Raw genomic sequence first — 11940 nt, forward strand, 5'->3', positions numbered from 1 at the left:
ATTAACTCCCTTGACATCTTTGCCTTAAGGCCTCCTTGGGCCCCTCCCTTTGCAAAATAGAAATATTGCAAAAATAGGGCAGCGCCATTTTGCTGAATGCTGCCCGGACCAGGGAGAGCCTAAGCCCATTCTCCTCTCCTCGTTGGAAGTCTGTGTGGCCCATCCTTCAGCAGGAGAGAGGACGGTAGCACCGGTGAGGTAGACAGCCGAATGGGCCACTGAGGGACAGGAAGCTGAGCATGGTGGAAACAGGCGTTGGGATAGCAAGCCTACTGAGGAAACTTCCCTTGAGCTCTTCCAAGCCAGAAAGTTTTGAATACCTGAGGCTATAGCATGGGCCATTTGGGGTTGTATGGAAAGGAGGGCTTGGCTGAGAGACTTACAAACCCAGGGAGAAAGGGAAAGTCAAGAAAGACAAGTGCTTGGTCCAGCCCTAAGAGACACCAGAGTGGGCAGGGTGTGGTCCCCAGGGAACAGGTGTCAGGACGCTGGCCAACTTGCTTGAGGGGTGCCTGTGTTCAGGGATGGAAAGGAAGCCCAAGTGAATCTACTGAGGAGACTGCCTAGAGACTGTGAGGGAAGAAGAGGAGGGGTGGGGAGGAGAAAGGCCTGGGGACTGTAACATGTGTGACCTGATGTGGAGGGACTCCGGGGCCATTTTTAGGTCAAGAGCAAAGCGAAGCGGTGGAAACTTGAGACCGTGCGGTCTGCGGGAGTGCGGTGGCCAGCGCGCGGGAGTGCGCGCAGGGGGAGTGGAAGGGGAGCTCGCGAGGCTGACGTGCGAGTTTCTCCGGCACACCCAGCCGCGCCGCCCGCGACTCCTTTCTTCTTCGAACTCCAATAGCCACAACAAAATGAGGGAAGTGGGGTGAGCAAGGGAAACACAACCCCTTCCACACCCGCCCCACCCGCAGCCCAAGGGCACCTCGGAAGGGAACGGCAGGAGCGCGCGCGCGCGCGCGTGCCGCAAAAAGTCTCGCACCTGCGCTCGCTCCCGCGCGGAAAAGTTTACGCGGGCGCGCTCAGGGTGGCCGACGGCCCCGAGCGGCCGAGGGGAGCCGGACGGTGCGCGCGCGCCCGCCCGCCCGCCCGCGGCGGGAGTTGGCGCCTGTGCGCGGGTGCCGGCTCCTCGCCTCGCTCGGGCGGGCGCACGACTCCTCCACACGAGCGAGCACACACACCTCACAGGCACACCAGCCTCTCCCTCCCTCGCACGCGACCCCGCGAGCGCCGGCCCCGCCTCCCTCTCCTCCCTGAGCTTTGGGAGAAGTCGCCGCCCGCCCTCCTCAGCCCGCCCGCCCCAGCCTGTGCGCTGGGAGCGCGGGCGCGCGCCCGCCCATTCACCTTCGCACCACTGCGAGGCGCGCGCGTGAGCGCGCGCGGGCGAGTCTGATCTTTCACCTGCCGGAGCCGCGCGCGCTCCCGGCGAGGGGCGGTGCCATGGCCACCCTGCCAATCACCTCGGCGCCTGGCAGCGCCCGGCCGCTCCCGCCCGCCCCGCTCCCTCCTGCCAAACTGTTACCCTGAGTGTTACCGTCAGGAGCAATGACATCAGGATTTTAAAACAACTTGTTATTCGGGGAGTAATCAGTTGCAATTAGGCATTAATTAAGTATTATGAAAGTTGATTATTTAAGTGAATTCGGCTTTCGACTCTCCGACTATGGTGAGTACCGGCAGCGGGCGGGGGAGGGCCGGGCCGGGCCGGAGCGGCGACCCCTGCGCGCTCGGGATGGGATGTGGGGGTGGGGGGCCCTCGGCCTGGCGGGCCCGATCCCCAGCCGAGCGACAGCCACGGGCAGTTTCTGTTTTAGTTGGTGGAACTCGGAGCTGCTGGGAGCGTGCGGGCCGGAGCGTGAGAGCGAGCGTGAGGCGCGGAGCAAACTTTCCCCGCCGCCGCCCTCCGGACCCGGCCCGGCCCTGCCCGGCCCGGCGCGCGTCCCCCAGCCCGGGATGCGCTCGGCCGGGCGGTGAGGGACAGCGGCCGGGCGGGCGGGGACAGGGGCCCGCGAGATACTAAACATTCTTCTCTCTTCTTTTCATGGCGTTTCTCGAAGAGTTTGGGACCAAGGAGCGGAGAATGGATCTTGGAACAGGTACGCGCGGTGGGAACCCACGGGGAGGCTCTTTCACTTTTCTTTCGGTTCTTTGACGGAAGTTAGTATTTTTAGCCCAATGAGCTAGCAGCTGAGCCGAGGGTACCGGACAGGCGCCAGGGGTCTGTGCCCATAGTCCCTGCTAGCCCTGTTTTCTGGATGGTGACATTGTTATTTGTCATTCGCATAGTGACTGTGACTAATTTGATGCTTGTCATTATGAAAGAACTGAGGGGACAGGGAGCTGGGGGCACCCAGAGAGAGAGAGAGAGTGGAGGATTTAGGGGTTTTTTGTGGGGGATTTTGTTCTGCGTGTTTTTTCTCTTGTGTTTTTTAGACACACTTTTCCCTTTGCAAAGATGTCTGTGTGTGTGTGTGTGTGTGTGTGTGTGGTGTGGTGTGGCTTATGGGGTGTGTGTTTTTATTTTTTTAGTGGGGGGTGGTTTAGTTTTTGAAAGCAGCGTCCTGTTGGGAAAGGTGGTTAGTCTGGTTTCGGGGCGACTGTCTCAAGGTAAAGGAATTTAATTTATTTGGGACAAGGCTGTGTCGGATGATCAAGCTGCTTATTACGGCTAATGAGTGTTTTTCACTTGAGAAGCTGTGGGCTGAGGTGGCTGTTATCAGTTCAAAGTAAGGGGCCCAGGACTCTCTCTCGCTCTTTCTTTCTCTCAGCCCCCTTTTAGCACCTACTTTGGGAGGCGACAGTAGGCCAAACCAAAGACTACATTTAGATATCTAGGTCTGGGGAGCCTGGCATGGGGCTAGCTAGGGTCTGGCTCCAGCTAGTGAGTGTTCCCTGGCCTGGGCAGAGTTTAGCCTGTGACTTTGCTTCTTTCTAGTTTTGATTTACTCTTGTTCGATAGTTCTCCTTGCACCTGAGCCTACAACCTGAGTCCAGCACGGCTTGGCTTAGTTCTGTGGTCTTCCCCCAGCCTCCTCTATCACAACTAACTTTGGGCCAGGACTCTCACACCCCAGGCTGTCAAAATCAGTGCTCTTCTTTAGTATCTTAAGAGAAAATTCAGTTGGTAATTCTTCAGAGGTGACCCCTGACCCCCACTGTTTCATTTGAGGAAGGAAAGGTAGTGGCATTAAGTGGTTTTTAGGGTTGTTTTTAGACTTGTCAAAGTTCGCTCATACTCCCATGGGACCCATACAGTGACAGCTGCCTCTCTGAGGCAGAGGGAGCAGGAGGCAGGAGAGGACAATCAGGAATGTGTGTTGTGGGGGTGGGGAACCTTCACAGAGTGGTTGGACTGTAGGGGACAGGTGTGCACTTGGCTAATGGGATGTAGTTGGAGGTCCTGGGGACATCTGTGCCCAGGAAGGGTACAACGCCCCCTGCTGGGCATATTTAGAAAGGTGTCTTGAAGCCATTGCTGCCACCCTGCCCCTCCCTGGCCTCCACCCCGCCGAGAACCAGCCCGCCTCCACCTCGAATCAGGTGTCTCTACACCACCCTTTCAGGACCCGCCCCCCTTTCTTCAGAAATGGGGCCCCCACCCATCCCAGCCAAGAAGCAGAACTCAGGGACAGGCCCAGTGTTTGGCACCACCCACTACCTGGCACAGGAGAGCCTACCAATGGGCCAGCACAAGGGACTGAGGTATTACTCAGCTGGAAGGCGGGCCCTGCTCTCTTCCTTCTGACCTAAGTGCCAACTGGAGCTGGCTCCCATCCTGCCATGCCCAGCCTCTCCTAGGAGGCAGGGTTCCATATCCCTTCTGGGGAATGTCATGATGGCAGGGCAGGAGGCAAGTGACAGAGCCTCCTGTGGCACCTTAAGGGCTCTGGGGAGACTTGCTGCTCTTCACACTCCAGGGACAGGCTCTGGAAACTTTTCCTAGAAGCCAGAAGGGCCAGGAAGTCAGCTGGAGCAGGGCACTCCCAGTGGGACCCAAGTCTGGACTCTGGCCACACAGAGAGGGAGGAAGGTCCACGGTATCAAAGTTCAGCTTCCTGGAGGAGTTGTCTGGTGATACCTCCTGTTTCTTCTCTGATCTTGGGAGTTTCACCTAATCTCAGAACTTCAGAAGAAAAGCACTTTCCCTCACTTCGCAAAAAAAGGGAAGCAGACCAGGACTCGGGCTGATCTGTTTTCCCTGAGTCCATCTCTGGGGCAGCTGTGTTCTCATCTTCAGGAGCTGAGAACATCTCCCTTGATCTCCCTTGACCTCCCTGATGCACAGGGACATGCCAGGGCTCATTGCTGGTGCAGTGCAGTGCCTAGCTCCCATCCTCTGGGAGCAGCCCTGGTAGCTCCAGCTAAGGGCCTCAGCAGAGAGTAAGCCGGTCAAAGAGTTGTCAGTACCAGAGACCTCCAACAAGTCCTGGATGATGGCTTAACTGTCCCCTCCACCCTTGGACATGTCTAGGTCCTGAAGCGCCCTGGCCATGAGTAATTCAGTGGCTGGGGAGGGCTGAGGTTTCTCAGGAGGGACAGAAGTATCTGAAGACCCTCAGGGGCCATGTGGACCTCTTTTCCCCCACCATAGTTCAGCCAAGGGCTGGATCAATCTGGACGTCTTTAGCAATAAAAAATGCCGATGTCGTCCTAATTCACCAGGCCCCGAGATGACAGCAAATTTACATTTTTTAATTAAACTAGCAGCCAGTTTTTATGAGAGGGGGTTGGGTTATGCAAATCAAATGGTTGTGTACGGAAGATTAGGAGAGTTTGGGAATAAATTCCACAAATGCTAATAAAAAAAAAAAGGGAAAGAGAGAGAGAGAGAGGGAGAGGGAGGGAGGAGAGAGGAAGAGAGGAGGACATGGTTCCATTAGGCCCTTTTAGAGTGATTTCCCAGGGGGAGGGTATAGAGAGGGTGAGGGGAGCAGGGAGGAAGCTTTCAGACACAGGTAGATCCATCCTGTACTTGGGAAGCTCCCTAGGACTAGCCCCCACCCCCACCCCAGGCTGATTTCTGGGCCTGAACACACCGGCGCCTGGGTAAGAAATGGCTATGCAAGAGCAGTGGCTATCTGACAACGCTTGTCCTTGATCATCTGGGATCTATTTCTAATGCCCCTCTTGAGAAGGGGAAGAGCTGTCCTGCAGAGGACCCAAGGTAGGCTGCTCTGGGTAATGGGTCAAATAGGCAAGAGAGCAGGCTCAAAGGGACAGCCATGGAACCCAGGAGGAGCTAGCTGGTGAGGGGCCGCAGTACCCACTAAAGCATTCCAGTTTCAGCCCTGTCATTCAGACAAGTCACTGGCAGGAGTGACTGAGCCAAAACTGTCTGTCCTACTGGGACTGCAGGCAAGGACCCTTCCTCTCAGGCAGACCCTCTCCTCCCATGTCATGGAGTCTTCAGGGATAGGGGTTCAGGGACGATGAGGCCGAGAGAGCTAGCAGGCCAGGAAACAGACTAAGGCCAGAAGGAGAATGGCGACAGACTCCCCCTAGTTTTGTCTTTCCCCCAAGGAGCAAAGAACTTGGCTCTCCACACTCAGCCCCTGCAGCCAGAGTATCGACATACAGGACCTCTGGGCGCCAAAGGTTCAGAGCCAGGTATTGCCCAAAGTGGAAGCGACTCTGAGGCCTCATAGCTCTGGGTACACTTTACCCAACATGCACCAGGGAATGGGAATGGTCTTGTGCCACTTTGGAAGGATTTCATGTTGGGTTGGGTAAAGCAGATCGCCCTCGATTTTCCTTCCTCCAGACTGTACTTGGCTAGGTACACCCACTCAACCAGTCTAAGCGAGGGCCAGGCTGGGCACCGGTTTCGCTAGTCTGCAGGGGGGCGGGTGTTCTGGTGCCATCTTGGCAGGAAGGAGCCATGAGCGCCAAGGACAGCATGGGTTGTCTTGGAAGTGGTGTATTTCCTGGTACCATTCAGACAGGCTGGCTGTGTACCCAGCAGTGACACAGGGAGGGGCCTGAGCATCAGATGACCTTTAAGGTCTTTGACTACCAACTTGATTTTGCTCAGTGGGGCAGGCATCCAGGGAAGAGTCACATGGGTAAAGCAAGAATCATATCATTGGTCCCTTCTTTGTAGAGAGCATTTGAGACACCAGCAGCTCAGGGCTGTGAGTGTAGGATAATAGGTCCATCGTGGTCATTCTACAGAGACAGGTAGAGGCAGCAGAAGCAGGTCTACAAGGCTTCCTAAGACCCTCTTCCCTGGTAGAGACCAGAGAAGGGAACCCACACCCTCTTAAGAGAGGCATGGGCTAGGTATGGGGGTGGGGCGGGGGCATCAGTTAGACTTTTCTCCCTGCTTCCCTGGCACCGCCGACATTCCCCACCCCCACAGCCAGGGAATCTGGCTGAGTTGCAGCTTGAGTTTTTATGATGGAAAATAAAATAAATAGAGGCACCTTTGCAGGGCTGAGTCACTACAGCAGCATGTCCTCATTAAAGCTGCTGCCCCTGGCTCAAGTCCCTGCCCTTTTTCCCAGGCAGTGAATGGGGTGGACTGCTAGACTATTGTTTCTGGACCCTGCTAGGTCAATGGTACATCTCGATCCCTCCATCAGCTCACCTTAGACTAGATTCCCTTCTCAGAGAATCAGGTCTTCAACTCATTACCAACCCCAGGCCCCAAGGTTCGGCCGTCCTACGCTTGTTTTAAAATCTTGATCAACCACCGATGTCTCTCCTTCCTTCCCCTTCTCCTCCTCTTTCCTGCCTTCCCTTCTCCTGGTCCTCATGATCAGAGAGGGAAGGAAGTGGCTCCAAAGTCATTACCAGAACTGGGTCCCCAAGGCAAGCAGCAGGTGTCGAGATGGTCAGGCCCTGGCCTAGCAAGACTGGAAAGGGGCTGTGGGCCAGCGGCCATGGGGTGTGGAGGAGAATCAGTTTGGCTAGACCGCCTCACTGTGTGTAGGCTGGTGGTCTGGTGTGTGTACCTGTCTGGCTGACTGTACTTTACACCTTAGGCTCTCAGACATGTCCTTGTCAGGGAAGAGCCCCCCTGGAGGGCGGCGAAGCCGCAGTTCGGGGAGTCCTGAGGCACTTTGCAGAGTCGGGTTGTCCAGTTCCCCCGTTTGCAGACAAGCATAGTATAAGAGAGATGCTGTCTTCTTATAACAAGAGATGCTGGAGGTGAGGACCAGGCCGTTCATGAAAGAGTGGTTCTGGGGACATGGGGACATACTCCTACCATCCAAGTTTTCTAGACTTCTCCCAGGCCTCTCCCTGCCACTCTGAGAGCGGTTACTCTCCACTGCGCAACCACATTTTTCTGTCTTTTTGCCAAGCCACCTGGCTCTGGTGGGCAGGTCCTTCCTACTCACCTTCTTCCCCACGCCCCTTGCCAGCCTCATACCCAGTTGGCCCTGGAAAGAGATAAGAGATAAGAGGCTGGCTGGGGCCTGCTGCTCTGAGAAGCTGGTTATACCCACGGTGTGCCAGGACGGCATTCGTGTTTATGTGCCTCGGTCCCCAGGAGGCCAAGGCTGGGGACCTCGTTTTCTCCTGCCGCTATAGCTCTTAATGCTGACCATTAGCTGTGACCATTAGCTGCCGTGTTGACATCTCCTCCCAGTGTTTGGTATGGGGCTGGAGCCCATGCCTTCCCACCATAAGTGCTGATGTAATTGACTGATGGAGGTTCCTCTTCCCCAAGTGCCTTCGGGGCTTCTGAGTGGGGCAGAAGGAGGAAGGCAGGAAATGTTGTCTGCCTCCCTTAGGATCTGGGGTTTCGCTCCTCAAGAGCTTCTAGAGCCTCCTTTACAGGAAGGAACTGGTTGGAGTCGTGGATGGTGTGAGGGGCAAAGGGGGGACAGTGAGACAGCTGCCACTACCCATGACAATGGCATGGGACAGTGTGGGCCCAGTGTATAATAAGGTCACGCTGCTGTCCAAGGAAACAAGAGAGCAGTAGCCACAGTAGTGTGGGCTCTTCCTCTCCTTTCTCTGTGGTCCATCTATCCCATTTCCTGTCCTGACAAGCAGGCTTCAGTCCAGGATGTCTGTTCTCTAGGCTAAGAACCCTCCGTGGGCTGACTAGTATAGCAGGTAGGCTAGAATGAGGGACCAGCCCAGACTACCAAAGCTTACAAGCTCTGTCTTATGTTTGGGCCTTAGTAGAGGAACCATGGTTAACACCACCTCCCAGGCTTACTTTCCAGTCCCACAGGCCCTGCCAGAGGCCTACGTGCTTGGCTAAAGAGACCCCTTCCTAAAGCCTGTCTTGTGTGTGGCCTGGGTTGAGGCCAGGGTAGCCCTTGGCTTTGGAGGAAACAGCGGAAGAGAGCCACATACTTTGTGTTTCTCTAGACTCCAGGGATTCCCACAGCGTACATTCCAGAGTTGATCTTTTCTTATAGGACTCTGTCCTTGAATTAAGGGGACCCCTGGGAGGGAACTTGCTACATGAGGACAGGAGACTGGAGGAGCCAGGCTGAGCCTCCTGGGACAGGGATCCCCACTTCAGTTAGAGGCTACTGGAACTCTGTATTTCCAGACTTCATGGTCTCAGCCTTCGTTTCCCTCTGACAGGTGCCTCTCTCCCTGCTGCCTGAGAGCCCAAAGCTAGAGCAAGCTGGAAGGTCTGGTTCATTGAGGATTGACTGGGTATTTTTGCTGACCAGTAGGGGGCACCCTACTGCATCTGCCCCAGTCCTTTTAGGGATCTGGGCCTATGGACAGCTCTGGTCCTGTGCCTTCCGGCTCTAGATGGGGGAGGGGTAGCCTCCCCTCCCCACCCCCAGAGGTTCCTTAGCCGAGTTTGTTTTGCCAGGGTGACCTGTTTAATCATCTCATTTTCTGGTGGCCGTTTATTCCTCGTTTCCACGGTTACGGCCCCATTAAGGGGAGAAGCAATAAGGCAGCGAGTCAAACAGGTAATAAAAACATTAAAGCCCATGTGCACAGAGAGAGGACGGGATGGGGGGAGGGGGCTCAGTGAGGTGAGACGGCCCAGGGAGCAGCCAAGGTAGAGGCTGCCTGGCCTGGCCTTGTGCTCCGAAGGTTGCGGGAAGACTTTTCCTCAAAACCCAGTATTCAGCTTAGTCCCCAGGCCTCAATGCCCGGGCCATGGGCTGTATGTTGGAGGTAAAGCTTCAGGAGCAAAGCAAGAGAGAAAGTAAGCAAAGTTCCCCAGGCATGTCCCCAGAGAGTCGCATGACCTGTTCCAGGCCCCACCTCACCCTGGAAGGCCAAGGGGGTGGGGGCTAATTTCTGACATTGTTTTGAACTCTAGAATTTTTTTTTTCTGCCAACTTTATCAGAAAGCATATTTGTGGTGAGTGCTGCTAACAGGGCCAGTCTGGTGAGTAAATATTCCTGGTGTGGACGGCCCCGTGACCTTGAAAGGAAGAGCGGAACAGTGGACGGCTGGGAGCATTGGAAAGAGGAGGGCCAGGCAGACAGGAGCCCTTGGGCTAGGTGGGAGACCTTTCCTAAGAAGGGGTTCCCATGAAAGTGACAGGGCCAGGTTTGTACTCAGCAGACTCGGCAGAGGCCTACCTAGCCCAAGCTCAAGTACCACACCGTTGCCCTTGGTAGATGGCCCGGTCCTTGTGGTAACCATAGAAGAGTTGCTCGCCAATTCACCCAAGAGCTCCCTTTCTCTAAGTGGATGCGGAAAAGCTACAACAAAAGCCAGCCTCTCGCCCAGCTGGTCTGGACCCAGGGCAAAGAGCTGTGCTGGCCAGCGGGGAATGCCAGGAAGTGTAAGGATGGTGTCAGAGTGGCTGTGCTTGTGTGCCGGAGCAACCACTGTTGCCCTGGAGCCGAGGGCCAACGCTCAGAGAGCAGGGAAGGCCAGGACCAGCCCTAAGGCCTCTCTGGATCATGGAGGAGGCTGCCTTCTTCTTCTTCTTCTTCTTCTTTTTTTTTTCTTTAAATCTTCTATACTCTGATCTCTTGCAAATGCACAGAGGCCTGTGTGTCTCTGATTATTAATTTCAACGTTGATTCTGACTGCAGAGGGGGAGAAAGGAGGTGTGGGAAATGGGGGAAACCCTTTGGCTGGGACTGTGCTTTGGGAACGGGCCTAGATGAGTTAATATTCCGATCAAACAATTAAAAATAGAAAACGCTCCCGCAGCACCAGCTGCTGAGGCTTTCAGCAACTGTCACCGGTGGGTTCAGGGGCGGGTGGCACGGGAGGGAGCCTCTCCTAGTGTGTCCACTGCTCTCTCAGGGTCAGAGCGGAGGCTGGGGCTCTGAGTCCCTCCAGCTCCTTTAGGGCCTGGAGCGGAGCCTGTGCAGCTTCAGGGCTGCCCTTCTCCCCTGCAGGGCCTGGGTAGTGTGGTGAAGTCATCGCCAGATGCCCTGGTAATTGTTTTAAGAATGCAACTTAAAATAAGATGAAAACTTATATTCCTGGGTGAGGAGTAATTTCCCATCTAATAGTAAATTAATGACAGGCGTAGAGCAGGCGGCCTGGCCAGGAGGCATGTCCATCTGATAAAGCTGAGGTCTCAGGCCCACCAGCTCTAGATCCGGGAGTGTCTACACCCCAGGCCAGGCCTCACTTCTCATATCCTCTTGGGATGCGCCATGGTCTGCTTGGGTAGAAGACACATTCTGCGTGTGTCTGTTGAACCTGCCTGTAATATGGAACAGCTTTTAAAAACTCCAGCGGAGAGGCTGGGGCCTTATTCTTAGGCACACAAAAAAGGCCCCAAGGCATCTGTTTTACCAAGAAGAAGGAACTTCAGGAGCACTGCCTCACAGACTTTGGGCAGAATATCCACCCTTCAGAACAACATGGTGGACCGTGTAAGGTCATCACCTACCCAAGCTTACGTAGGACTAGAAAGACCAACATTCTATGACTCCCAGGTTCCACATCAGCTAGGACAGTTGATCAACCTTGATTGGAGGCTGTAGTGGAGGCTGCTCAATACAGTCCTCCCTCGGGGCCCTGGAGAGGCTAGGGACCTCCGTGGCTAAATATGTCCTGTGCAAGAGGGGTGACCTACAAGCGACTCCACCTGATCCCACTCTGCCCTGACCAAGGCTTGCTGTGTGATCCCCTGTATGGGTGTGTCCTCAAGTAGGTGTCTAGATGCCACCTGGGCAGGATACATGGGGTTCCTGTCCTGACATTGTTTTGAGCTCTGGAATGTTTTTTCGGCCAACTTTATCAGAAAGCATATTTGTGGTGAGTGCTGCTAACAGGGCCAGTCTGGTGAGGGCTGGGGGGCTGGGGAAGGGTTAGTAGCTCGTCTAACACTGACACACTCTCCCTGTGGATAACAGACAGATTGGGACATCTTGGAGAGGACGTGGGTCACATGACCTCACACGTCCTCTGAGTTTCTGCCCAGCACCTTCCTTCTGAGAGACACAGAGAACGGATGTCACGCCTAACACTCATCTTTCTTAGCAAACGACAGGGGTCTGTGTGGTTCAGCCAGTTTCACAGGTGCTGGGGGACGTAGCTTAGCCATAGAGCCACTTGCTTAGAAAATGTTCTAAACATGGTTCCATCTCTAGCACTGAAGAAAAAAATAAAATAAAAACAAAATAAACAAACCCCAGAAGACACAGGTGGAGAAGTAGGAGAACCATGGTCACTGCCACTGTCCCTAAAAGCCAGGAGACAGACACAGTAGGGAGCATCCTTGCCAGAGGGAAGGCTTCCCTGAGGACTGATCCACATGGCAATGTTGAGGGGAAATTACAAAGTGTAGATCCCTGGATGTTGACTGTGTTATTCAGCTTGTGTCCCTGAAGGGCTCCGGATCCCAGTTAAGTCCACTTTGTCCCCTTGAACTCCTCCTGGGCACACCCTGCACTGTAGCGGCTGATGCAAATGCCTGCTAAGGTTTACAGGAAAACTTACTTTGCTGCAGGCCTTGATCCTTCACAGTCCCCGAGAAAGGGACTCTCCACTTGTCCCCAGGGAGGGCTGCCAGGGTGGGACCCTCTGACTGACTC

The 11940-nt window shown here is 55.0% G+C and overlaps 1 protein-coding gene across 6 annotated transcripts in view; it reads left to right on the forward strand.

Annotated features, from left to right (window-relative positions):
- Casz1 (castor zinc finger 1) overlaps positions 1–11940 on the forward strand; it is a 150528-nt gene that overhangs the window by 95282 nt on the left and 43306 nt on the right. For 4 of the 6 annotated variants that reach the window (XM_006539158.2, NM_001159344.1, NM_027195.2 and 1 more), the window contains exon 4: positions 2058–2096. In XM_006539158.2, coding sequence (XP_006539221.1) covers positions 2081–2096 — 16 coding nt within the window. In that variant the 5' untranslated portion in view covers positions 2058–2080. Of the gene's footprint in view, positions 1–1025; positions 1667–2057; positions 2097–11940 lie in introns of those variants that run through there. The other 2 variants (XM_006539157.4, XM_006539160.4) reach the window with 2 other exon arrangements.

The sequence above is a fragment of the Mus musculus genome, chromosome 4 (assembly GCF_000001635.26).
Source record: "Mus musculus strain C57BL/6J chromosome 4, GRCm38.p6 C57BL/6J".
In the NCBI taxonomy this organism is placed as follows: domain Eukaryota; kingdom Metazoa; phylum Chordata; class Mammalia; order Rodentia; family Muridae; genus Mus; species Mus musculus.